Raw genomic sequence first — 26,026 nt, 5'->3', positions numbered from 1 at the left:
GTGTTTCTCCTTGGGTTTATCCTGTATGGGACTCTCTGCACTTCCTGGACTTGGGTGGCTATTTCCTTTCCCACGTTAGGGAAGTTTTTGACTATAATTTCTTCAAATATTTTCCCGGTCCCTCTCTCTCTCTTCTTCTTCTGGGACCCCTATAATGTGAACGTTGTTGTGTTTAATGTTGTCCCAGAGGTCTCTTAGTGTGTCTTCATTTCTTTTCATTCTTTTTCTTTATTCTGTTCTGCAGCCGTGAATTCCACCATTCTGTCTTCCAGGTCACTTATACGTTCTTCTGCCTCAGTTATTCTCCTATTGATTCCTTCTAGTGTATTTTTCATTTCAGTTATTGTAGTGTTCATCTCTTTGTTTGTCCTTTAATTCTTCTAGGTCTTTGTAAAACATATCTTGCATCTTCTCAATCTTTGACTCCATTCTTTTTCCGAGGTCCTGGATCATCTTCACTATCTTTATTCTGAATTCTTTTTCTCGAAGGTTGTCTATCTCGACTTCATTTAGTTGTTTTTCTGGGGTTTTCTCTTGTTCCTTCATCTGGTACATAGCCCTCTGCCTTTTCATCTTGTCTATCTTTCTGTGAATGTGGTTTTTGTTCCACAGGCTGCAGGATTGTAGTTCTTCTTGCTTCTGTCTGCCCTCTGGTGGATGAGCCTATCTAAGAGGCTTGTGAAGGTTTCCTGATAGGAGGGACTGGTGGTGGGTAGAGCTGGTGGTTGCTCTGGTGGGCAGAGCTCAGTAAAACTTTAATCCGCTTGTCTGCTGATGGGTGGGGTTGGGTTCCCTCCCTGTTGGTTGTTTGGCCTGAGGCAACCGAACACTGGAACCTATCCGGGCTCTTTGGTGGGGCTAATGACGGACTCTGGGAGGGCTCACACCAAGGAGTACTTCCCAGAACTTCTGCTGCCAGTGTCCTTGTCCTCACGGTGAGACACAGCCATGCCCCGCCTCTGCAGGAGACTCTCCAAAACTAGCAGGTAGGTCTGGTTCAGTCTCCTATGGGGTCACTCTCCTTCCCCCTGGGTCCTGATGTGCACACTGCTTTGTGTGTGCTCTCCAAGAGTGGAGTCTCTGTTTCCCCCAGTCCTGTCAAAGTCCTGCAATCAAGTCCTGCTAGCCTTCAAAGTCTAATTTTCTAAGAATTCCTCCTCCCGTTGCCAGACCTCCTGGTTGGGAAGCCTGACATGGGGCTCAGAACCTTTACTCCAGTGGGTGGACTTCTGTGGTATAAGTGTTCTCCTGTTTGTGAGTCACCCACCCAGCAGTTATGGGATTTGATATTATTGTGATTGCACCCCTCCTACCATCTCATTGCAGCTTCTCCTTTGTCTTTGGATGTGTGGTATCATTTTTAGTGAGTTCCAGTGTCTTCCTGTCGATGATTGTTCAGCAGTTAGTTGTGATTACGGTGCTCTCGCAAGAGGGAGTGAGAGCAGGTCCTTCTACTCCACCATCTTGAACCAATCTCCAACATGTCTTTTAATAGGCGAATAGGTAAACCCTGATACATCCATACAATGGAATGTTATTCACCACTAAAAAAAATGAGCTATCAAGCCATGAAAAGACATGGAGGCATCTTAAATTCATTTTACTAAGTGAAAAAAGCCAGTGTCGAAAAGCAGCATATTGTATGACTCCAACTGTATAACATGCTGGAAAAGGCAAAACTGTAGAGACAGTAAAACGATCAGTGGTTGTCGAGGGTTGGGGGGGAGGGAGGGATGAATGGGTGGAGCATTAGGCCAGTGAAGCTATTGCGTATGATACTATAGTGATAGATACATGCCATTATACATTTGTGCAGAGCCAAGGAACTGTACAACACAGAATGAACCGTATGCAAACCATGGGCTCTAGTTAATGATAACGTATCTATATTGACTCATCAGTTATAGCAAATGTATCACACTAAAGCAAGATGTTAATAATAGGGGACACTATGTTTGTTGTGAGGGCGGGAGTATGGGTGAAGTGGTATAAGGAACCTCTTTATACTTTCTGCTCAGTTTTTCTGTAAACCTAAAACTGCTCTAAAAAATAAAGTCTAGGGCTTCCCTGGTGGCACAGTGGTTAAGAATCCGCCTGCCAATGCAGGGGGCACGGGTTCAAGCCTGGGTCCAGGAAGATCCCACATGCCACGGAGAAACTAAGCCCATGCGCCGCAACTACCGCGCCTGCGCTCTAGAGCCCACGGGCCACAACTACTGGAGCCTGCACATGTAGAGCCCGTGCTCCGCAAGGAGAGAAGCCACCGCAATGAGAAGCCTGCACACTGCCACGAAGAGTAGCCCCTGCCTGCTGCAACTAGAGAAAGCCAGTGCACAGCAACGAAGACCCAACGCAGCCAAAAATACATTTTTAAAAATTTTAAAATAAATAAATTTATTAAAATACTAAAGTCTCTTAATTAAAATAAAAAGAAAGAAGAATAGAAGAAAGGAAGGAATAAAAGAAGAAGTAAAGGAAGGAAGGAAGAGAAAGCTGTGTACCTACTGTCTTGAAAGTATAGCATGAACCCATAATTATGACTAATCCAATTCTGTATGTTTGAGTTCCAAGTAGTACACAAATCTGAGTAGTCTCTCTTCTTACCAACATTTAGGATTCCCCATCACAAATGCAAGATACAGTCCCATGTCTTTGGCATGATGTGAAAATTTTTCCACAGACTGACTTTGCAACATCATCTCTGGTCTTTGTCCACGTATTGTAAGCTCCAGCTGCAAAAGTCTCTTTGTTCCTCTTTCCTACCCTTCCAGACCACTCTGCCTTTGCTCTTGCTGTTTCCTCTGCCTGTGTCCTCCCCCACTTCTCTATCTAACAAAATCCTCCAGTCCTCCAAGACCCAGCTCAAATGTGACCTTCTCTGTAAGGACATTCCTGACCTGCTTTCCACCCCAGCACACCAAGCAAGAAAGCTGTCTCACCCAATTTCCATAGTTCTTTGTGCCCATCTGTTCAATCAATGCTTAATACACCACAGAATTAACAACCGCAGCATCAGCAACGGTTTAGTAGGAAAATTCGGGGCAGAAAGAAGCCAGATCAAAGTAGATTGAAGGAGTGGGTAGGAGGTGAGCTATGGATATGTGGCAGGTGGGCTACTCTCTGGGGATTGGTTTTCTTGTCATTTGGTATTGCTTGTTTAGGTTTATCTTTAGCATTTGTGGTTTTACCCAACAGAAGTTAAGGATGGTGAGAGGAAAATTCCAGGGGTGACTGTGGTGCTGTCCAGTGCTTGGGTGCTGACGGACCTGTGTCACTTGAGATCAGTAATTCTGATCCCAGGAGCTGGGATCATCCTCAATTTTGGGGAGGAAGTGAAAGGGAAGAATGAAAACATCCCCCATTTGTTATCTCTTGAAGGTTCTGCAGCCAGAGCCTGTTTGAACTTTGGGGAAAGGGAAAAGCCTAGCTGACTCGGTTCGTATCCCCTCTATTTCTCATGGGATCTACAGACTCCTGAAGACCAATTAATGATTAGAAAAAGCAATTGATTATTAGATTTTCTAGCATCCACTGAACAGACATTAAAGGCTAAGTATGTTCCGGGAACTGTGCCAGGCACTGGAGATACAAGATAAACAAAATAGGGTTCCTGCCCTCAAGGAGTTGCGTCTAACCAGGAAGACCAACCTTGAGCTCATGCCAGCAAATTACACTGTGAGGGAAGCTCGGGCCTTAGTCACCAGGGCTGCCATAACAAGATACCGTGGACTGGGTGGTTTCAATGACAGGCATTTATTTTCTCACAGTTCTGAAGGCTGGAAGCCCCAGATCAAGGTCCAGCAGAGTTTGGTTTCTGATAATGATTCTCTTCTTGGCTTGCAGATGGCCACTTTCTCGCTATGTCCTCACATGGCCTTTCCTGTGAGCGTGGCTCGGAGGTGAGGGTGCAGGTGTGAAAAGAGGGCTGGGGAAGAGAGTGAGCGGGGGGGCTCTTTGGTGTCTCTCCTATAAGGACATTAACCCTATCAGATCAGGGCCCCACCCTTAGAACCTCGTTTTACCTTAATTACCTCCTAAAGGCCCTGTTTCCAAGTACAGTCACACTAAGGGTTAGGGCTTCAATACATGAATTTTGGGGCACACAATTCAGCCTCATCTTGTCTAGGGAGAGATGGGGCAGCGGAGGGCTCAGCGATGGATGACTGTCGGTCTGGATTTTGGGTCATTTGCTATGTGATGTGAGTGCCTGGCCCCCAGCTTGGAGGCTCTGGTGATCTAGCAGTGCCAGGCAACTAAAAAGTAATTATTGCCCCATGTAAAAAGGGAAGGTGGCTACATCGCGAGCCTCCTGTCAGTCATATCTGTATTCAGTGATGTGTCCTTAAACCTCCGATATATTATTTTTACATTTGTTAGCAGCTCTTCTTGATGGTAGGGTATGTCATAGGTCTACTGAATAGTATCCAGATGTCACTCGGCTTTCACTGCAACAGCCTCTCCATGCCTCCTGCAGAGGTGATTGTTTCAAAGATCCTCTAAGTGTCAGACTCAGAAGAGAATAGTTACCATACTTGACGCCCTCAAGAAATAAGCATACTTGTTCCTTTGCCATGGTGGGCTTGCCAAGAGGTGCCTCTCTGCCCCTGTCTTTTGCAGATAGCACTTGTGAACACCAGACTCTGAGAGCAGCCAGTGTTGTTCTATCCTCATGGATAGCATTGTGTTGAGGGGCCCCATCTGGGGAGTTCGTTTTCTCAGAAGAAGGAAATGTCAGAAGCTCTGAGAAAATTAAGCACTCCTTGCTTTATACTTCTGTCGCATTTCGTGTACAGTTCTCATCTGGCATCTGGCCTTTTGGGCCCCGATCAAGGCTGATCAGGGCCAGATGATGAGTTTTTTCAAGGTAGGGAGCGGGTCACATTCATCTATATTCTAACCTCAGTGGTCCTCCAGCGGTGGTTGCAGTATCCCGGCAGTGATCACTTCTGGATAAACTAGTATGAGGGTCGTGCATTAAAAATAGGATTATCATTCTACTGGCAGTTTGTCTCCCCAGCGGAGTTCATTCTCTCTGCAGCGCACCAGCCCCGGTCCCTGGCTATTCTCCTGCCCTTGGTGTAAGGCGAACACTGGCCAAAGCAGAATCCCAGCCCCTTGCCCATAGGAGCTGCTACCCTTAGGGTAATGGAAGCAAGGCTTTGGGCAGGAATGGTGCTTGGAGGGTTCATGTTGACAGTGTTCTTTTCCCCTCTCCAGGACCAACAATTCTTGCTTTAGAAATGAGGGGGAAAATAGTAATATTGGTTCAAGTCAAAACCAAAACCCTCTTCCTTTCTATGATTACTCATAGAAATAGTTGGGAAGTTGGTTTTCTGTTGCTTCAACAAGTGGTCTGGAGGACACACCTGCAGTGTGGAGGGCCATTGACAGCACTTGAAAAAGCTCCCTGTTTCCTCCCTTCCCCCTTTCCTGCAGAGACTCTGTTCAGAGGAGGATTTTTGTGACAAACTACGGGTTCACAAACACGGGGAATGGCTCCTCAACCAGGCCCTAGTCTCCTTGCTGCTGCGGTCACTGTGCTGGAACTCTCTGCCCAAGGAGGGCAGGGAGTGTCTGGGTCTCCGCTGTTTCCACACAACAGGCATTTCCATAACTGTTGTCACAAAGGCAGTTCATTACAGATTTTGACCCTTCCTGCATCCTCCGTCCCCTTACAACACGTGCATTCATCTCCCTGTATTACTGCTGAAAGAATACAAACTTCGTTTCTCTGTCGTCCGAGCATCATTCAGAAGCACCCGCCCATCTGTGAATCATTCCCTGACTCCGATCAGAGCAGTGTTACAGGTCCTCTGCTGGCAGGAGGCAGCAGTCCAACAAAGTCTGAAGACCCAGGACTTCTGTGCCAGGCAGACTGGGAAGCCACCAAACATTGCGAGCTGAATGGATGTCTTACTAAGCTTTTAGATGTGATCTGGCCAGTACTGGCAGAGGAAGCTCAAGGGGAGAAGGCAGCAAGCACTGTAACGTAAATCCCTGCAGACCCTTGGGCGTTACAGCCCTAGGAAGCTAATGATCTCTCCAGGAAAGAACTGACCGTGGTTTTCCAGCAACAGAACACGATGTAGAACGGGGAGGACAGACCCCCGGATGTGAGTACAATCTCTCAACACAGGGTTTGGACCAGTAGGAGCAAAGCGAGTTATCGTAACTGATGGTGCTTCCTAACCACTGGTTCCCGGGTGCCTGTGGACCGTCTCTGGGTGGGCTGTGCGTAATGCCTGGCTGGGACTTTTGTTTGCAGGTTTCTTCTAGAATATTTTGCCTGTTAGGAGACTGGATGCAGTGGCTTTGGGATACCGGTACCGGGGGACTTTTTTGTAAATCTTCAAGAAAACCTCATAGACCTTTCACTATGAAAAGAAAACCTATCGCATCACAGACCAAGCAGCTGTTTGGCCCTCTGGCATTTGTGATGAGAGACAAAAACACTGGCGAACTGGAGAGCAATGAAAATGGGGCAGTGGACTGGGAGGAAGGAGGGGAGTCTTTCTTAGGAAGCTAAATCCCTTTCTGGATTCAGGATGCTCATTGCGTATTTATGATCGTGCGTTTATTTTATTTCTGCTTAAAGAACTCGCAGCTTGTTTGCATTTTAAGGTTTTTCTCCTGTGAAAAATGCTGTGAAAGTGGCAAAGAGGGATGTGATTGATAGACTTGGGGCAGAAATTCCTCACCTCCTGCAATGGGAAGTGTCTTGAATGATAGGTGATCTATCTGGAAGCGGAAGCTCAGATTGAATGAGGGAACGGAGCTGCTTGCAGCCTGGGTACCCAACAGGTTGGCAGTGAAGTTTAACTCCTTGTTTGCAGACTGGTCCTCTCCCCTCCCCACTCACTGCTGGGGGTCCAACAGCCTCTTTATTCTTCTCCCCAGCCCACTTCCTTCCACCTGGTTTGATTTGTCAGTTCAGAGGTATCGGATGAGAAGCCAAGTATCCCCTCACTGCAAAAGGATGGGGATCATTGTTCTAGGTGGGAGGTAAGGATACAAAGATTTAGGGCAGTGATCGTGAGAGAGGTGGAAAGGAACGTGAGCTGGGCCCTGCACCCCAACCCAAGGTGGAAGTCAGAAAGGAGGCAGAGGGACTTCCCTGGCGGTCCAGTGGTTAAGACTCCGTGCTTCCATTGCAGGCGGCATGGGTTTGATCTCAGTTTGGGTCTGATCCTGGGTTGGGGAACTAAGATCCCATATGCTGCATGGCAGGGCCAAAAAAAAAGAAAGAAAGAAAGAAAGAAAGAAAAGAAAGAAAGAAAGAAAGAAAGGAGGCAGAAAAGAAGACTCAGCCACTTTGATCCCTCCCTCCGCCCCCCTCTGCCGTGTGTAAATGAAAATGAAGGCGAATACTGGAGGTCCTACTAGTGAGGCTACTGGGTTTAAATTGAGCATGAACTTGAGATACCCAAGCACACAGCAATGGTGCTAGCAGCAGACTAGGAACTGGAAACCTGGGATTCTGTTCCTGATTTTGCAGGCAGTTTTCTGGGCATCTCTGGCGGTGGTGAGGTATCCGGAATCTCCTGCAGGCCGCTCTCTGCCTTGGGCGGGCTGTGCACTGGCTGTGGTGGAGGGTGTGGGATGGCTTGGGGGTGGGGAGCATTTTATTCTTAAGTAGCTGCCATTGAAATTTTAAAAAAAGAAAAACCAAAACGCTGACATTTCTGCTTGGCCAACATTTTCTCACAAATGTAGTGTTTCTGTCTCTTTAAAAAAAAAAACAAAAGGAATAGTAATGTGCACTGGGCTTGTAAAGGGCTGTTTACCAAGGGTAATCATGGGCTGTCTCAGTAGCTGGCAACCATGGCAATCAGTGCATCTTGGCTTTTGTCTCAGTGTCCCCGAGGCTGAATTTATGGCATGGGACGGAAGGGAGGGAGGGGAGCAACTGTCAGTGTAGACAGGCCGGTTAACCCATGCTTCCATTGCTGGGGAGGCCGGACAGCTTGCTGATGGGCTGCCCTGGGGTTGCAGCAAGAAGATCTCTATTCCCCAGGAGTTAAGCTGTGGAGTGAAATCGTGAAATTTTAGCCATGATGATAATGTTTCTATGAACCGGGCCATTGTACTTGAGACACTCAAATGCCCGTTGCAGGAAAGGTTTGGGAAATAAATAACAAATGAGTGAGTGCAGAAGACTGTGGCTGAGGGAGGGAGAGCATTTAGGAAGCCGGGGCTCATTGTCTGCGTTTTCCTGCCATTCGGGCCTGGAGTGCTTTCGCAGGATTGGGGCAGACAGATCAGAAGCTCAGGGTAATTGATTTGGACGTGCCGCAGGTTACCTGAATAAAGACAGACGGTGTATCCTGTGTTTACGAAAACAAACCACTCCCCAACAGTAGAACATTCTGGGAAACATAAAGCCCAAACTACAGTCTTTCAGTGCGACCCTGGGAATTTCCAAAGGCTTTTCCAGCTCCATTTCTCTCTGTTTTGAGTCTCAACTTTATTCTTTCATTGGCGCATTCATTCAGCAAAGATTTGGGGTGCATCCCAGCGATCTCTGACCGTGGCTGCGGGAGGGGTCCCCTGCTTGTACCTTCTCCAGGTTTGTTGCGCTTCTGATGAGTCTGGTGATCAGAGCAGGGTGGGTTTGTGAGGCTTCCTCGTGTCTCTTTCCTTGTTATCTCTTTTTTTTTTTTTTTTGGCCGTGGTGCGTGGCTTGTGGGATCTTAGTTCCCCGACCAGGGATTGAACCTGTGCCCTCGGCAGTGCAAGCGCGGAGTCCTAACCACTGGACCGCCAGGGAAGTCCCTTTCCTTGCTCTTTTTTATCCACAATTTGGGCAACAGATGGACGACAGTGAGAAAATTTGATCATTTGCAAGCTGAGCAGGGAGAAGAATGACCTTTCAGAAGTTATACTACTCACATTTGGCCAATACTTTCACGTAATAAAATACCATCTTTAGTCCCTACCACAGTCCTGTTGTTCCGTCTGTTTTATACATGAACGTTTAACCCCAGCTGCCCGGAGCTGCTGGTGACACGAGCCACCTGGATGTCATGGTGATGCAGAGTCAGAGCAGGTACCGACCAGCCCTTTCTCAGTCACATCACAGCCAGTGAAAGGAGCATGGGGTTTGCCTGGAAACCGCTGTAAAGGACGTCTGTATCTTCTGGTCCTTCATAACTAAAATGGGTGGTAGGTCCTGGGATTCCTTGTGGTACAGCATTTTCTCTCCATCTGCAATATTGGTATTTTTAGCAAGTACATTTTAAAACAAAAAGAGGCCCACATTGCCTTGCCCTCCTAATAGGAATAGGTCAGATTCTTAAGCTTTCCTTCTTTGGCCCCCAAAACCCTTCACCTTTGGCATAATCCCAGTGGCTTTGGTTTGCTCTAATGGTGGTCCAGCGCTACTGGGAAGAGTCAGTCTTTAAAATTCTATCCATTTCACCATTTGGTGGAAAGAGGGCTTGAGTTTACTGCTAGTTACTGCCCCCAGACCACGGCTCCGAGACGGGGCTTAGCATCCTGTCGCCGGTTTGAATTGCCCACTTACTTCCCTCTTGTTAAGCCCCTCCCTAGAGTAACTGTTTGTAGCATCAGTTTTGTTCCCAAGATGGGTTGTTCCAGCAGTTATTGGCTAGGAGATGGTCCGGGCCTGCTCCCAGCTCTCCACCTGTTGCACATTTCTGGAACCTGCACCATTTACAATGGGAAAAGGATGAAGGAAGAGAAAGGCTGGAAATGCTGGGAGAAAGCCCCATGGGTGTGGCCCCCTCCTCAGGGTCTCTGTGGGGTGTGGTCCACAGGCACCTAACCGGCCAGGGGAATAGGCATGTTAGCCGTGGCGGGCCCACAAAATGCGGTCCAGAGGGCCCTGTGTGTTCCCACACAGTGTAGTTTCCTGCCGAGGGTGGGCCTGGAAGCCAGGCTACATTCAGGGGATTGTGTCAGGCCGCTGCTACCTGGGTGGGAGACGCAGAGCAGACCTCGCCGTGGTCTGGAGTCTGCAGGGGTGGGGATGGGAGCGGGGTGTTTCCGTATACTCTCCGCCTTCCACGTGCAAGTTCAGGGTTTGCTCTGCAGAGGGTGCTTGCCGCCTGTCCTGTCTCCCCCAGCTCCCCTCCCCTGCACTGAGCAATCAGCAGATGCCCTAAAACCAGGGAGGAGAGGTGTGGCCTGTCCTGGGTGCTGAGTGGTGCTGATGGCAGCTTTGTCCTGTAACCCCTAGGTCCCAAAGATGGCATAGTGATGAAGGCCCCTTCCAATGACCGGAACGTCTTTACCCGAGGGTGCCTGCCTGGGCCCGTGGCATCGCGTTGAGCCAAAGGAACTTGTCTACCACGTCCCGGAAAACGTCTTTCTCTCATAATTCATGAGCCAGCAGGATGCGGTCGCCGCGCTTTCAGAACGCCTGCTCATAGCTGCATACAAAGGCCAGGCGGAGAATGTGGTTCAGCTCATCAACAAGGGTGCCAAGGTAGCGGTTACCAAGGTAACAAGAGAATAAACACTTTAGCCATTCCCTGGGGAAAAGCCTGCCTCTTAAGCATTGTCCATAAAACTGTTGTGTTTCGTTCAGTTTTCAAAGAACTGGTTGGTTTTGTTTTTTGTTTCCAGTGCTGGAGGTTTGGGGAGAAAGAAGAAGGATTAAACATGCTTTCGTTGCTATGTTTCAAATGGAGTCACTCGTAATTAGCATTTGACCCTCTTTAAAATCGCAGTGTAGATTTTTCTCACCTACTTCTTTAGCCAGATGGACAAGAGATCTCTCTGGAGAAATTGGGGCACGAGAACTTACTGGGTAGAGTGTGTGAGAATCACGTTAGGCTCCCTTGGGAGGCCTGTGGACGACGGGGCAGCCCAGACGCCGTGCAGAACCTCACTGCTCCCATCTGGACAGTGATGGGCTTGGACCAGATGCCTCCCAATGACCTCTTTAGGCTGATTTCACGTGGGTCAGTGAGAATGTGTGGCAGGCTTTGGAGGGCATTGCTGACCCCTCACCAACAGATGACACCATGGTAGACGAGAGAATGCACAGGCCCAAGGGCAGTTTTATAGCAAAACTGAGGTAAGGCAGGCTCTGCCCAGTTAGGTGACAAGTGCAGATACATAGACAAAGTAATGCTGACGGCAAACACTTAGTATTGCTCTAAGCACTTCATGGGCCTCTAGAAGAGGTTCTTTTTTCATCCTCACTTTAGAGATGAGGAAACTGAGGCACAGAAAGATTGAAGTAATTTACAAGGGGCCCCCAGCTGCTGAGTGGCAAAACTGCAACTTGGACCCAGTTATGACTCCAGAGCCCCCCACTCCAGGCCACCCCAGAGAGAGCCATGGAGAGAGGCGAAGTTTCATTTTCAAATAGTAACGTCTGTTGACCTCTGACCTCCCATGGCAAAGATTGGCCAGCTCACATTTTTGGTTAGTCACGTGCAGTCTGTGTATTTCCTGCTTCTGATGTGTGCTTTTTCCAGCACCACCAAGCAGTTAACTCAATTCTGGCAGTATCTGTCTGGAGATAGCATCAGCTCTCACAGGCTAAGGGCTCAGTCCCATAAGACTGCTTCAGACACCAGTCACAAGTCCAGGTTGTCACCTGTGCTTCTGACTGACTGGCTATAAATCAGAGGTTCCCACAACTCACTCCTTGGGTTGAATTAATTGGCTAAAGCAGCTCACAGAACTCAGGAAAGCATTTTACTTACCAGATTACCAGTTTATTATAAAAGGATATAACTTAGGAACAGGCAGATGGAAGAGATGCAGAGGGCAAGGTATGGGGAAAGGAGGCTGAGCTTCCATGCCTCTGAGCGCACCACCCTCCCAGCACCTCTGTGTGTTCACCAACCCGGAAGTTCCCTGAACTCTGTCCTCTGGGTTTTTACGGAGGCTTCATTACATAGACATTATTTACTAAATCATTGGCCATTGGTGATTGATTCAACCTCCAGCCTCTGTCCCCTCCCTGGAGGTCAGGGAAGTGTGACTGAAAGTTCCAACCTGTAATCACTGTTGGTTCCCTTGGCAACCAGCCCTCCATCCTTAGGGCTTTCCATAAGTTATCTTATTAATATAACCTCAGGTATGGTTGAAAGGAGTTTATTAGGAATAACACACTCCTTTCACCTTTTTGGCTCTGGAGCTATTTCAGGAACTGATAGCAGAAGACCAACTATTATAACAAAAGATGCTCCCGTTGCTCTTATCACTTAGGAAATTCCAAGGAGCTGTGAGGAGCTGTGAGCCAGGAACGGAGATTAAGAGCAAATCTGTATTTCTTTTTTCTTTTAATTAATTTATTTTTTATTTATTTTATTTTTGGCCACGTTGGGTCTTCATTGCAGCCCGAGGGCTTTCTCTAGTTGCGGCGAGCAGGGGCTATCTTCATTGTGGTGCGCGGGCTTCTCATTGCAGTGGCTTCTCCTGTTGCAGAGCACGGGCTCTAGGCGCACGGGCTTCAGGAGTTGTGGCACGTGGGCTCTAGAGCACAGGCTCAGTAGTTGTGGCACACAGGCTTAGTTGCTCCACGGCATGCGGGATCTTCCTGGACCAGGGCTCGAACCTGTGTCTCCTGTATTGGCAGGTGGATTCTTAACCACTGCGCTACCAGGGAAGCCCTGTATTTCTTATTATAAGTCACAGTATCACAATGCTGGTCTCTAGAGAGACTGAAAGTCTTTGGGTACTCAAAGTTCACTCATTAGCCTAACAGCACTCTGACCTAGGTGGTGACTAGGTTGTATGGAATCCAGGGTGAAGGGAACCTTGACTCAGGCCTCAGCATGATCTAACCACAGCTCTTCAGTACCCAGGCAGTCACACATGGGAGAAAGTACAGGAACTCTGTAGTTAGGGCACATGTGCACACATTTTAACTTTGCTGTGTTTGCTAATTGTGCAAGTTGCTTAACTTCTTTGAGCCTCAGTTGCCTTATCTGTAAAATGGGGATAATAATACCAACCTTTCAGAATTGTTATAATAATAACTTATTAAAGCACTTAGCTCATAGTCTGCAAGTTCTCTTTTTTAAACAGTATCATTTGCTTTTTAAAAAACAGCTTTATTGAGGTATAACTTACATGCCAAAAAGCTTACCCATTTTAAGTGTGAAATTTGATAATTTTTTTAAAAGTATTTATTTATTTGGCTCCGCCAGGTCTTAGTTGCGGCGTGCGGGATCTAGTTCCTCGACCAGGGATCGAACCCAGGCCCCCTTCATTGGGAGCGTGGAGTCTTAACCACTGAAACACCAGGGAAGTCCCTGAAATATGATAATTTTTAATGTATTTACAGAGTTGTGCAACCAACACCATGTTCTAGTTTTAGTACATTTCTAATTTTAGAACCCCAGTAAGAAACTCCATACTTCTTAGCTCTCATTCCCCATTCCCATCCCCAGGCAACCATTGATCTACTTTCTGTTTCTACAAATTTCCCTTTTATGGACATTTTATATAAATAGAATCATACATTATGTGGTCTTTTGTGTCTGGGTATTTTCATTTAGCCTACTGTTTTCAAGGTTCATCTGTGTTGTAGCATGCATTTTCTTTTATTGCAGAATATTATTCCACTATATACATATATCACATTTTGTTTATCCAGTCATCAATTGATGGACATTTTGGGTTGTTTCTGGTTTAGAACTATTACGAATAATGCTGCTGTGAACATATTTGTTCTCATTTCTCTTGGGTAGACACCTTGGAGTGGAATTGCTGGGTCACATGGTAAATCTATGTTTAACGTTTTAAGGAACTGCCAAGCTATATTCCAGAGTATCTACCATTTTACATTCCCAACAGCAGTGTATGAAGCTTCCAGTCTCTGTGTCCTCACCAATGCTTGTTATTATTTTTTTTTACATCACTTGCTTTTTAATAATTATCAAAGTAAAGCATGCACATAGAAGCTTTAAAAGAATAAGTTCAAATACCGTTAAGAAGGCTTGTAACAAAAACTCCAATCTGCTCCTCTGCAGAAAAAACTTTTAAATTTTTCAGATTTTTTTCCCCCTGGCATTTATTTTAATATTTCTAATGAATATGCAAATACTACTAATTTGATTAATCAGTTCAATTTTTAATTTAAAAACAATTTAGGTATATTTTAATTTTTATGTTGCACATACCCATAAGTTAAAGCATCAGATATTTTTACTATGTTTGCCTTCCAGTTTTGATTCTCCGTAGGCAATTACTTTCAACTCTTTTGGTAGATTCTTTTTTTTTTTTTTTTTTTGCGGTAGGCGGGCCCGTTGCGGAGCACAGGCTCTGGACGCGCAGGCTCATGGGCCCAGCCGCTCCATGGCATGTGGGATCTTCCCAGACCGGGGTACGAACCCACGTCCCCTGCATTGGCAGGCGGACTCAACCACTGCGCCACCAGGGAAGTCCGGTAGATTCTTTTAGCGCTTACATCCATAAAGATATCGTGATACTGCTAAATCTTGATTTTTTCCATTTTTGGCATTATCTGTTTAACGATATGAAAAGCGATGATTTAAGATTTAGCTTTCTTTCCCTCTCCTGCCCTCTCACACATACTTTCATAACAATGACCTCAGCATTTCATTTTTACATATTTTAACCAATTTATTCCAGTTATAGCTGAGCCCTGTGGTTTGTACTATCATAACATTAACTTTTTTGCAATAATATGTTTACCCTGATGTTTATAATTGTCTTATATTTGTTTCTTTAGTTTTGTCTCTCACTGTCACTAATCGTCCCCATCTGTGTAATCTCTGGATGTGCAGAATGTTCGGTCGTCTCTCCACTGATTCTCCTGGAAGAGCTGTACCCTGGAGCCCCTTCCCCTGCTTCAGTCTGCACTGGAGGCTCTCAGCCTCTGGTGGCTGTCTGAGGATCTGCCTTTTTACTCTTACCCTAGGGATTCCCCTTACCGCTTTTATATATGTTGACTTTGTATTTTCTGGGCCCCAGTGTCTTTCTCCTTCTTTGTTTTGTTGTGGTACACCCTCTAGTGCAGTGCTGTCTGAGAGAACTTTCTGTGATGGTGAAATGTTCAATATCTGTGCTGTCTAAACAGAGTAGCAACACATGGCTGTTGAGTACAGTTGAACAGAAGAGTTTGAACTGCGCGGGTCCACTTACACGTACATTTTTTTCAATAGTGAATACTATAGTACCATGTGGTCGGTGGTTTGTTGAATCTGCGGATTTGCAGCCGCAGATACTGAGGAACCATGGGTATGGAGGACCTGGGAATATGAATATCAGTTATACTCAGATTTTTGACAGCGCGGAGGGTTGGCACCATTAACCCTCATGTTGTTCAAGGGTTGGCTGTACTTGAAATGTGGCTAGGATGACTGAGGAACTGAATTTTAAATTTAATTAAGTTTAAATGCCATGTGTGGCTGGACTACCATATTGTTTGGTTTTTTTTAAGGCTCCACAAGTTGTTACATTTAATTTGTTTAGTTATATTAAAACATATATATTATGTGTTTATATTATTATGTAAACACATATATATAAAACACATATATTATTATATATATGTATATATATTATGTGTATATATTATTATATAAACATAATACCAAGCTTAATTTTAGGTATTTAATATTCACCTGCATCATGTGGACTTTCAAATCTATTACATTTTTTAATTGGTTAATAATTTCGATTTACAAGCAGCTCATGCAGCTCAATATCAAGAAAACAAACAGCCGAACCCCAAAATGAGCAGAAGACCTAAATAGACATTTCTCCAAAGAAGATATACAGATTGCCAACAAACACATGAAAGGATGCTCAACATCACTAATCATTAGAGAAATGCAAATCAGAACTACAATGAGGTATCACCTCACACCAGTCAGAATGGCCATCCTCAAAAAATCTACAAAGAATAAGTGCTGGAGAGGGTGTGGAGAAAAGGGAGCCCTCTTGCACTGTTGGTGGGAATGTAAATGGATACAGCCACTATGGAGAACAGTATGGAGGTTCCTTAAAAAACTAAAAACAGAACTACCATACGACCCAGCAATCCCACTACTGGGCATATACCCTGAGAAAACCATAATTCAAAAAGAGTCATGTACCACAATGTTCATTGCAGCACTATTTACAATAGCCAGGACATGGAAGCAGCCTAAGTGTCCGTCGACAGATGAATAGATAAAGAATATGTGGCACATATATACAATGGAATATTAGCCATAAAAAGAAATGAAACAGTTATTTGTAGTGAGGTGGATGGACCTAGCGTCTGTCATACAGAGTGAAGTAAGTCAGAAAGAGAAAAACAAATACCGTATGTTAACACATATATATGGAATCTAAAAAAAAAAAAAAGTGGTTCTGAAGAACCTAGGGGCAGGACAGGAATAAAGACGCAGACGTAGAGAATGGACTTCAAGACACAGGGAGGGGGAAGGGTAAGATGGGACGAAGTGAGAGAATGGCATGGACATATATACACTACCAAATGTAAAATAGATAGCTTGTAGGAAGCAGCTGCATAGCACAGGGAGATCAGCTCTGTGCTTTTTGACCACCTAGAGGGGTGGGATAGGGAGGGTGGGAGGGAGATGCAAGAGGGAGGAGATATGGGGATATATGTATATGTATAGCTGATTCACTTTGTTATAAAGAAGAAACTAACACACCATTGTAAAGCAGTTATACTCCAGTAAAGATGTTAAAACATTTTTTTTCATAGATACCTTGGATTTTTTTTTTTTTTTTTGCGGTACGCGGGCCTCTCACCGCTGTGGGCTCTCCCGTTGCGGAGCACAGGCTCCGGACGCGCAGGCTCAGCGGCCATGGCTCACGGGCCCAGCCGCTCCACGGCATGTGGGATCTTCCCGGACCAGGGCACGAACCCATGTCCCCTGCATCGGCAGGCGGACTCTCAACCACTGCGCCACCAGGGAAGCCCCCCTTGGATTTTTTATATAGTATACTGTAAAACCAAACATAATAAAATGTCTTCTTTATGAAAAAATCTTATAAAACTTATTTAGTTATCTTCATCAATAATCTACCATATGTCATTTATTGGCTACCATATTGAATAGCACAGCTCGAATGCCTTCCTGAGAATGAGCGCACAGGAGAGACTAATCAATTTTAGACACAATCTATTGCCCCTTTCTCTCCCACATTTCTCCCTATGTAGTTGTATCACAATTTTGGAGCAGATCCACAATTAGTGTGATTATATAAATACTCTTCACTGGTGAGCCAATAATTGTACTATCATTACATTTCCATTGTTTGTATAACTTGCTGCTTTCCCTGAACTTGATCATTGCCTTGATTTTTAAATTTGTTTAGTTTTATTCAAACTTATAGTTAGATGTTTCCTCTACCTTTCAACTCTGTAAAACAGTTCTTAGGGGGAGTTCCCTGGTGGCCTAGTGGTTAGGAATCCAGGCTTTCACTGCCATGGTCCAGGTTCAATCCCTGGTCAGGGAACTGAGATCCTGCAAGCCGTGCAGCGTCGCTGGGGAAAAACAAAACAAAACCAGTTCTTAGTGTAATTTCCATGGTTAAGCCTATCACGTATTTACCAGTTTTATTCTTTTCCTGGAGATATCCCTTCTGGAGTCATCCATCCTTCTGTTCCAGTTTGATCTGGGCTACTCTCTAGTTCTGATGCATGGAGTCATCCTGAGAATTCCTTTCACCTCTCCCCTGTGTTAGACCCCCTGTTTGCCAAAACCCATGTCACCCTCATTTTGGTGGTGCATATCCTCTGGCAGTTTCCTAAGAGAGGGCACATGGGAGACAAATGTTTTGAGAGTCTGCATATCTGAAAACAGAATCTTTATTCTGCCCTCTCATTTAATTGACAATTTGGTATGAAACCTAGAACTTCGAAGGCAATTTTGTTTTATTGTTTTTGAGTGTTGCTGTTGGGAAGTCAGCTCATAGATTCTAACTTGCAGCTGCCTCCTGAAAGGCCTTTTGTATCCACTGTGCCCCCGAAGGCCTGCCCACTCAGAACCCAGCTCATGAGCCTCCACCACCAGGAAGTCCACCGAGAATGGTGCTGTGCAGGTGCCCTGCGTGGAACTCACTTCCTCTGCACTGGTGCAGCACTTGCTGTGCATTGGCTCTGAGTCCCTCATAATTGCATACCACTCTGTGGGTGCTCAGAACTCCCCAGCAGACTATCACTCTGACCTGGGCCAGTTTCTCTTTTGTATTTCTCTGTGTTTGACACAGAAGGAAAGCTCTGGATTTGGAATCCAAAGACCTTGGTACAGGTGTCTGCTCTACTGCTTATTAGTTCATGTAGGCCAGAGTTTCTCAGCTTCTGCACTATTGATGTTTTGGGCCAGATAATTCTTTGCTGTGGGAGGTTGTCCTATGCATTGTAGACTGCCTTGCAGCATCTCTGGCCTCTGTTCATTAGATGCATGGTACTCCCTTCTCCCTGGTTGTGACGATCAAAAATGTCTCCAGACCATGCCAAATATCCCCTGGGAGGGGGGCAAAATGGCCCCTTGCTGAGAAGCACAGATGTAGGCAAATTTCTTCACTTTACAGGTCTCATTTTCCTCCCCAAACTTAGAGGATTTCCATAGGGCCTAAATGTGATAACACATGTGGCTGCAGTTACAAAATCTAAGTGGGCACAAAATATTGGGTCTGTTTTTTTAACCCCTCCAGTGCCTAGCACAGTACTCACTCTTTAGGCCCCATGTGCATCCAGTGAGGGGAATAATGTTGTTTAGAGTAAGTTGCTTACACTCAGTGCTTACTAGGTGTCAGCTACTCTTGTAAGAGTCTACAATGATTAAGTCCTCTAAACCTCACCACAACTCTGTTCTCATTATACAGATGAGGAAACTGAGGCAAGGAGAGGTGAGGTAACCTTCCTAAAGTTTCAGAAAGTTTCAGGACTGGGATTTGAACCCTGGCCATCTGGCTCCAGAGTTTTTGCTCTTAAACACCATGTTTTCCCTGTGTGTTTATGACTTTGGGTTGGGAACATCCTGTGGGCTGCTTGTTACTAGAGCATCTTCCTTGGCATCTTACACATAGGAGATATAATCTGCAAATGTTTTACTGACTAGTAACTCATGTGCCCAGGTACTTTAATAAAGCACTTTCCCAATAGTGTATTGTACATGTGTGTAACATTTTATACTTAGCAAGTTATTTTCGTATATGTGCTGCTCATCCCCAGAACTCCATGAGCGTTTTCTTTTGGACTTGTGAGGAAATGGAGGCCCCAAAAGGGAAGTGACATACAAGCTAGGGCATGCCACAGGTGGCACCAGAACCGGGATCTCCTGGCTCCCATGCTGATGTCATCTCTGTTACACCAGGCGCCTCAGATAAGGGCAGCCTCTTCTGTCCTCATGGGGATTTTACCTAGTAGCTAATAGTGTGTGGGTATGATACCTTATCCACCAGGCACGAGTGGAGTTGCCATGCACAGGACAAGTCATCAGAGGCAGTGGGCTTGGGAACTGGGAATTGGTGTAGAAACTACACTTAAACATTTTAAATTCTTTTTTTTTAAATTTTATTGGAGTATAGTTGATTTACAATGTTGTATTAGTTTCTGCTGTAGAGCAAGTGAATCAGTTATACATATACATATATCCACTCTTTTTTAGATTCTTTTCCCCTATAGGTCATTACAGAGTATTGAGTAGAGTTCCCTGTGCTATTCAGTAGGTCCTTATTAGTTATCTCTTTTATATATAGTAGTGTGTACATGTCAATCCCAATCTCCCAATTTATCCCTCCCCACACTTACCCTCTGGTAACCATAAGTTTGTTTTCTACATCTGTAATCTATTTCTGTTTTGTAGATGAGTTCATTTGTACTCTTTTTTTAGATTCCAAATATAAGTGATATCATATATTTGTTTTTCTCTGACTTACTCCACTCAGTATGAGAATCTCTAGGTCCACCTATGTTGCTGCTAATGGCATTATTTCGTTCTTTTTTTAGCAACTTTTTTTTTAGTAAATTTATTTATTTGTTTGTTTTTTGGCTGTGTTGGGTCTTCGTTGCTGCACACGGGCTTTCTCTAGTTGCGTCAAGCGGTGGCTTCTCTTATTGCAGAGCACGGGCTCTAGGTGCACGGGCTTCCGTAGTTGCAGCACACGAGCTCAGTAGTTAGTGGCTCGTGGGCTCTAGAGCACAGGCTCGGTAATTGTGGCGCACGGCTTAGTTGCTCCGCGGCATGTGGGATCTTCCCAGACCAGGGCTCGAACCCGTGTCCCCTACACTGGCAGGCAGATTCTTAACCACTGTGCCACCAGGGAAGTCCCACTCCAGTATCTTTTTAAAGAACTTTTAGGAAGCTGGTCCTTGGGATGTTTCACCACAGCTTTCGTTTTCTCTGAAAGTAACCAGACAGAGGTTATTTGATGCAGCTTTACTTAAGAAAAATGCAGTTTCATTCATAAAATTAATGTTTATCAAATTTCTATTTGATACCTACCACCACCCCTGAGTAATGACATAGGATTTAGATGATTAAGAAGTACAGACCGCAGGGCCTCAAGGCATAGAAAGTGAGCCCCCCAGAGTTCACTGCTGAGTGGATGGGCAGAAAACTCAGCAGGTGGCAACATGGTGGGGGTAAAACATGGAGGAAGGGAAGGAAGGGAGGAAGGCAAGGAAAAAAAAGAACTAAAGACAGTATGCAAACTTACGCAATGTCATGTGTATCTAATTTATGTAAAATGTTACATTTGCATACATGTTCATGCACAAAGAACTTGGAAAAGAGTTACATTTATATTGACCAGTTATATCCATTGATAAATGAAAACGGCAAATAGGAAAGTAGCAAGTGATGAGTACAGTCTGATGCATTTTGGTTAAAGCGCAAGTCCACTTCTGTCTGCCAGCCTGCCTCTATTTGTGTGAGCACAGAGAACCGTGGGGAACACAATAGACTGCTGACGCCGTTTGCCTGGCAGTGAAGATGATTAGCTTTGCTTTTATAGATTTTTCCATTGTATTTTTCCGCTTATTAAAACAAGCATATATTACTTGAGTAATTTGTGAAACATGAAATCAAGTTCAGAAATGTGTCTTGAGTGTCTGTGCCAGCACTGGCCCAGTGCTGTATATTTACCATCTCACTGAAATTCTCGCCGCTCAAAAAGCCTGTGCTCCTGTCTGTGTGATACCAAAGGGGAAAGGGAGGCGCTGAGCAGGAAGCAGTTCGAGCAGTTGAGTAACTTCCCAGTTAAGTGGTCAGTAACCCCGGGGGGAACCAGCCCTGTCTGGCTGTGAGGCCCACGCTAGGACGGCACCTGCGCAGTCCCTGTTCCTTCCAGCACCCCGCCAGCCACCCTTCCCCAGCTGCTTCTCCACATCAATGCGCACAGAGAAAGAGGCCGTCCCGTGGGAGGGGCTTAGGCCAAAGGGCCTTCTCCGCCCCCCACCTCCAACACCACAGACACACCATTCCCAGAGTTTTCAAGCAACTTCAGGAATTCCTGACCAAGGAAGTGTAGTGCAGAGGGTATGACCTGGACCCAGGAGCCAGACTCGCCTGGGTTCAAACGCCAGCGTATTTACTAGCTCTGTGATCTTGGGGAAGTTACTTGTTCCCTTTGTCATTCATATCATCACCTCTGAGATGAGGATTAGGTAGTACTGGCTACCTCATGAGGTTGTTTCAGCACCAGCGGAATCAATTATGCGAGGTACTTAGAACAGCACTTGGCACATGGTAAGCGCTGGATGGGGCAGCCGTTACCAGGCAGTCCTGATGATGCAACAACCAGCATATCTTATGGTCTGAGAGTCGTGGTCCGAGTACCAGGCAGGGAGTCCTGAGGGGAGGACACAGGCCAGTCAGTGCCCTCATCTGAAAAATGAGGCTAATCCCCCACCTTGCGGGGTTGCTGTGAGGATTAAACGAGACGACAACTGTGTAGCGGTGTCCAGCCCTGAATGAAGAGAGAATTCTGCTTCCAGCCTGCCTGCCTACCTGCAGCTAGGACTTGCCAAACCTCCACAACTGGCAAGAGCCAATTCCTTAAAGTAAACCTCCTCTCATCCATGCTGCTGAATTGATGAACACACTGGGGAATGCTATTCAGCAGCAGAAAGGACTGAACTACCAGTAGAGGAAAGAACATGAATGACTCTCAAAGCATTATGCATTTGAAGCCAGACACAAAGGGCCACACACAGTGTGATTCCCTTTGTAGGACTTTTCAGAAGAGTCAAAACTATAGGAACAGAAAATAGATAAGTGATTGCCAGGGACCAGGGATGGTAGAAAGGGATGACCGGGGTGGTGGGGGGGGGGGGCGGGGAGAAAGAAAAGCAGATGGAAATTTGGGGGAGGAAATGAAAATCTCTGTTTTGCTTGCACTGGTGGTTTTCTATGATTCTATACATTGATCCAAACGCATCAAACTGAATACTTAAAAATGGTGAATTTTACTGAATGTAAATCATACCTTGATTTTTTTAAAAATAGCTGTTCTAAATATAGTAATTGTTATATAAGGAAATAAACTTAAGGGGGTTTAATAACTTTGTTCTAGGCATTTGTTGGGGAGGGGGAAATTTCCCCTCACCCCCCGCCCAAAGTCCTTTTGGTTGGTCTAATAACTAAGTTGACACAAGACCCATCAACAGGAGAACAGAATTTAATTCATACACACAGAGGTCTCACAGAAATGGGGTCCCCGCCCACCCCGTCCCAAAGTGACCAAAGCAGTTTGTTTATATATCATTTTCAGACAGAGGAACAATTATTTGTGAAGATTTAACAAAACAAAGGGGCTGTACTTGGGAAAGCAGACTCAGGAAGAAGTTTGCTTATACAGCTTTCTTAGCCTTGAATTCTCTAGCTTTGGTAGTAAGGATGCTTTCTATTCCCCTGTTTTATAGGGAGGATATCTTCACATGGGAGATTTATTTCCTGCTTTCAGAGGGAAAGAGGTGGGGTGGTCAGAGTGTTTTTTTAAAGTATTTTTTCTCACCGGCTATTTCTCAAGTAACTTTTTTTTTTTTTTTTTTTTTTGCGGTACGCGGGCCTCTCACTGTTGCGGCCTCTCCCGTTGCGGAGCACAGGCTCCGGACGCGCAGGCTCAGCGGCCATGGTTCACAGGCCCAGCCGCTCCGCGGCATGTGGGATCTTCCCGGACCGGGGCACGAACCCGTGTCCCCTGAATCGGCAGGTGGACTCTCAACCACTGCGCCACCAGGGAAGCCCTCAAGTAACTTTAATTCAAAATAATCACTGTGCTATTGAGGCCTATTTTGGGTGGCCTAACCTGGGCCCCGACACATTTATAGGTTGTTTGTGGCTCCTGTGGAGCTTTCATATTAGGTATCCCCTTACTAGTGAATGACTATGCTCCAATAAATATAAGCTTTAAACCTTTAAAAAGAGAACTGCAAATGGTTTGACTGTAGTAACGTCACTTTCCCAAGCATGACTTTTGATCGTGTCTGCAGAAATGAAGAGCACGCAGGGCTGGTGGATACTTTCAGCAGCCACTCCCAAGGGAAGGCTGGAGGTGGATAAATGCTGTACATTCACGGCCTCAAGAAATGCAGCCAGAACAGTGGAAGCCAAGGCTCTTTTTTGTTGATGTTCATTTGCTTTGGTTTTGATTCTGTGGGAGTGTGTCTAATATTAGGACTTACTGGAGTGGGGTGGGTCTGCACTTGTTCGCCATCCTGTTGGTATGTAGTCCTTTCCTGAAAGCTGCCAATCCCCAGTGCCCAAGAGGAGGGCGGCGTGAGAAATAGACGCTTACGAGGCCGTTGATCAGATGAAGTGTCCACTTGAGAGAATGTGTTGTCTGTCGCATGCTTCTTCCAGAAGACTCCATACATTTGTTTAAAAATATATAAAAGGGACTTCCCTGGCAGTCCAGTGGTTAAGAATCCATGCTTCCACTGCAGGGGGCACGAGTTTGATCCCTGGTTGGGGAACTAAGATCCCACATGCCGCGCGGCACAGCCAAAAATTAAAAAAAAAAAAAAAAAGATATAACCAATTTAAATATTTTGAACAGGTAATATTAACATTCACGTGGTTCTAAAACAGAAGGCACAAAAAGTTGATAAGTCTTTCACACTCTCTCCCAGCGGCTCAGTGTCTGCTTTTCTGAAGGCAACCTGTGTTACCTGTTTCTTGCGTTTTTTTCCTGAGATAGTTTATGCGTATATGTGCAAATAGATGTATCTCTATGTATATCCCCACAGATTGCTTCTGTACAAACTGTAGGACACTATACACACCCTTCTTCCCTTTGCTTTTCTTCAGTGAACCGTAATTGGCTTCACCCATCCCCTATTGATGGGCATTTAGATGCTGTTTATCTTCTGCTCTTAGAAATTATGTGGCAGCTACTGACCTGTCCTGAGGTCTTACTGCACAGCATGGTGCTGTCTGTGGGACAGGTTTCTGTGAGTGGCACTGATGGGGCAGGGCATAATTACAGGGCAGGCCCTTGTAATTTTCAGAGCTGGAGCAGAACGGCTCTGCGTGGAGCTTGCACTGGTGTACACTCTCCCGGCAGAGAGAGGGGGGCCTGGGAACAGTGCCCTTTAAGCGCGCTGTGACCAGTGCTATACCAGCCCCTCCCTCCTCCCTCTTTTCCTGGCCCTTCTTCCGAATTTATCCTGCCTTTCTCCATTCCTCGCCAGGAGTTCTCGGCAGTGGCTCTATTTGGCCTTTATTCCTGTCCCCTTCGGCGTGGGTTCATAGAGTTTTCTCTTTTTCACCAGCTCTGGCCTGTGTCTAGTGCCAGCTCCCCGGGAGTCAGGGGGAAAAGCAAGGGGTGGCTGATGAGAGGTCAGTGGTGGGAGTCTCCACACATCTCCTCCCCTCCCTCACCCTCCTAAGGCGGCCTGGGACTTCGCATCTCACACCCAGTAGCCAGTGTGTTCTCACCTCCTGAGTGAGGGCTGGGCCTGCGCAGGGCTGATGCAGCCCCCGTCCTGCTCTTGGGTCCACACGCTCCATGGGGACCCTGAGGGTGCGGAGTTACACGTCAGGTCACACAGAAAATCCTCTTTTTGTTCTCCAACAGCTGGAAGCATCACCCTGTGGGAAGAAAATCTCCACCGGGCAAACTCAGGCCTTTGTAGTTTATTGTCAGAAATCAGGGAAACTTGACATATGGTGGTAATTCTGAGCAACTCTTATAAAACAAACACGTGTTCAGATTTTATTTAATCAATTAGTGAGGGAACCAGTAAGATGTTGCAACTGCTTCAAAAGAGAATGCAGAAAAGTACAAATATGCAGGTCTCGGGAAAGCGGAAATAAATTTGCTTATTAGGTATAAAACTGGCCAGTATGCACTGAATCTGCTAGACACAATTTGTTGGCATCACCCTCAGGGTTCTAAGACTTACAGACTTGTGAAATAGCTCAAAGACAAGGAAGATAACCCAGAGATGACCTGGAATTGCACTGCACCTGAAATGGGGCACTTAGTCATCTCTCTCGCTTTCACCCACTTTATATTTTTATTTTTAAATTCTTTTCATTTTTAAAAATTATAGTAAAATATACATAACGCAAAACTTACTACTTTAACTGTGTTTAAGTGTTCAATGGAATTAAGTCCATTCACCTTTTTGTGCAGCCACCAGCCCCATCTATCTCCAGAATTCATCTTCCAGACGGAAACTCAGTACCCCTTAAACACTTCCACCCCACACCCCCCTTGCCCTGGCAACCACAGCTCCACTTCCTGTCTCTATGACTTTGTCACCCGTTTAAAAATCTCCCAATTTTTCCTTCCCAAGAGCAGAGGCAGAGAATCACTTCACCATCTCTGTGACCCTGGCCTCCAAGGTTCACTTGGTTTCCTGTCTGTAAAATCAGCCTAACCCCTACCTCGAGGATTTGCTGTCAGGGTCAAATGAGGTCATCCATGCAGAGTGCTTGTACAGTGTAATAAGGATGTAGAACGAGCTCAGAGGAGGGTAGTTATTATCATAATCACTGTTTTCTCACTTGCACCCGTGGTCCTCAGAGGCACAGAAGTTCCCCTCGGTAGGTCAGCAGTTTTCAGTATTGACCACATGTAGGATCACCTGGAGAGCCTTAAAAAG

The 26,026-nt window shown here is 45.6% G+C and overlaps 1 protein-coding gene across 3 annotated transcripts in view; it reads left to right on the top strand.

The window, feature by feature from the left end:
* ANKRD6 (ankyrin repeat domain 6) overlaps positions 1-26,026 on the top strand; it is a 256,275-nt gene that overhangs the window by 110,095 nt on the left and 120,154 nt on the right. For 2 of the 3 annotated variants that reach the window (XM_033418817.2, XM_004264818.3), the window contains exon 2: positions 10,199-10,462. In XM_033418817.2, the coding sequence (XP_033274708.1) occupies positions 10,343-10,462 (120 nt within the window). In that variant the 5' untranslated portion in view covers positions 10,199-10,342. Of the gene's footprint in view, positions 1-10,198; positions 10,463-26,026 lie in introns of those variants that run through there. The other variant, XM_049695476.1, reaches the window with a different exon arrangement.

Source organism: Orcinus orca, chromosome 12 (genome assembly GCF_937001465.1).
Source record: "Orcinus orca chromosome 12, mOrcOrc1.1, whole genome shotgun sequence".
NCBI classification, from domain to species: domain Eukaryota; kingdom Metazoa; phylum Chordata; class Mammalia; order Artiodactyla; family Delphinidae; genus Orcinus; species Orcinus orca.
The sequence above is the reverse complement of the archived record's forward strand: the minus strand, read 5'-3'. Positions and strand labels throughout refer to the sequence as shown.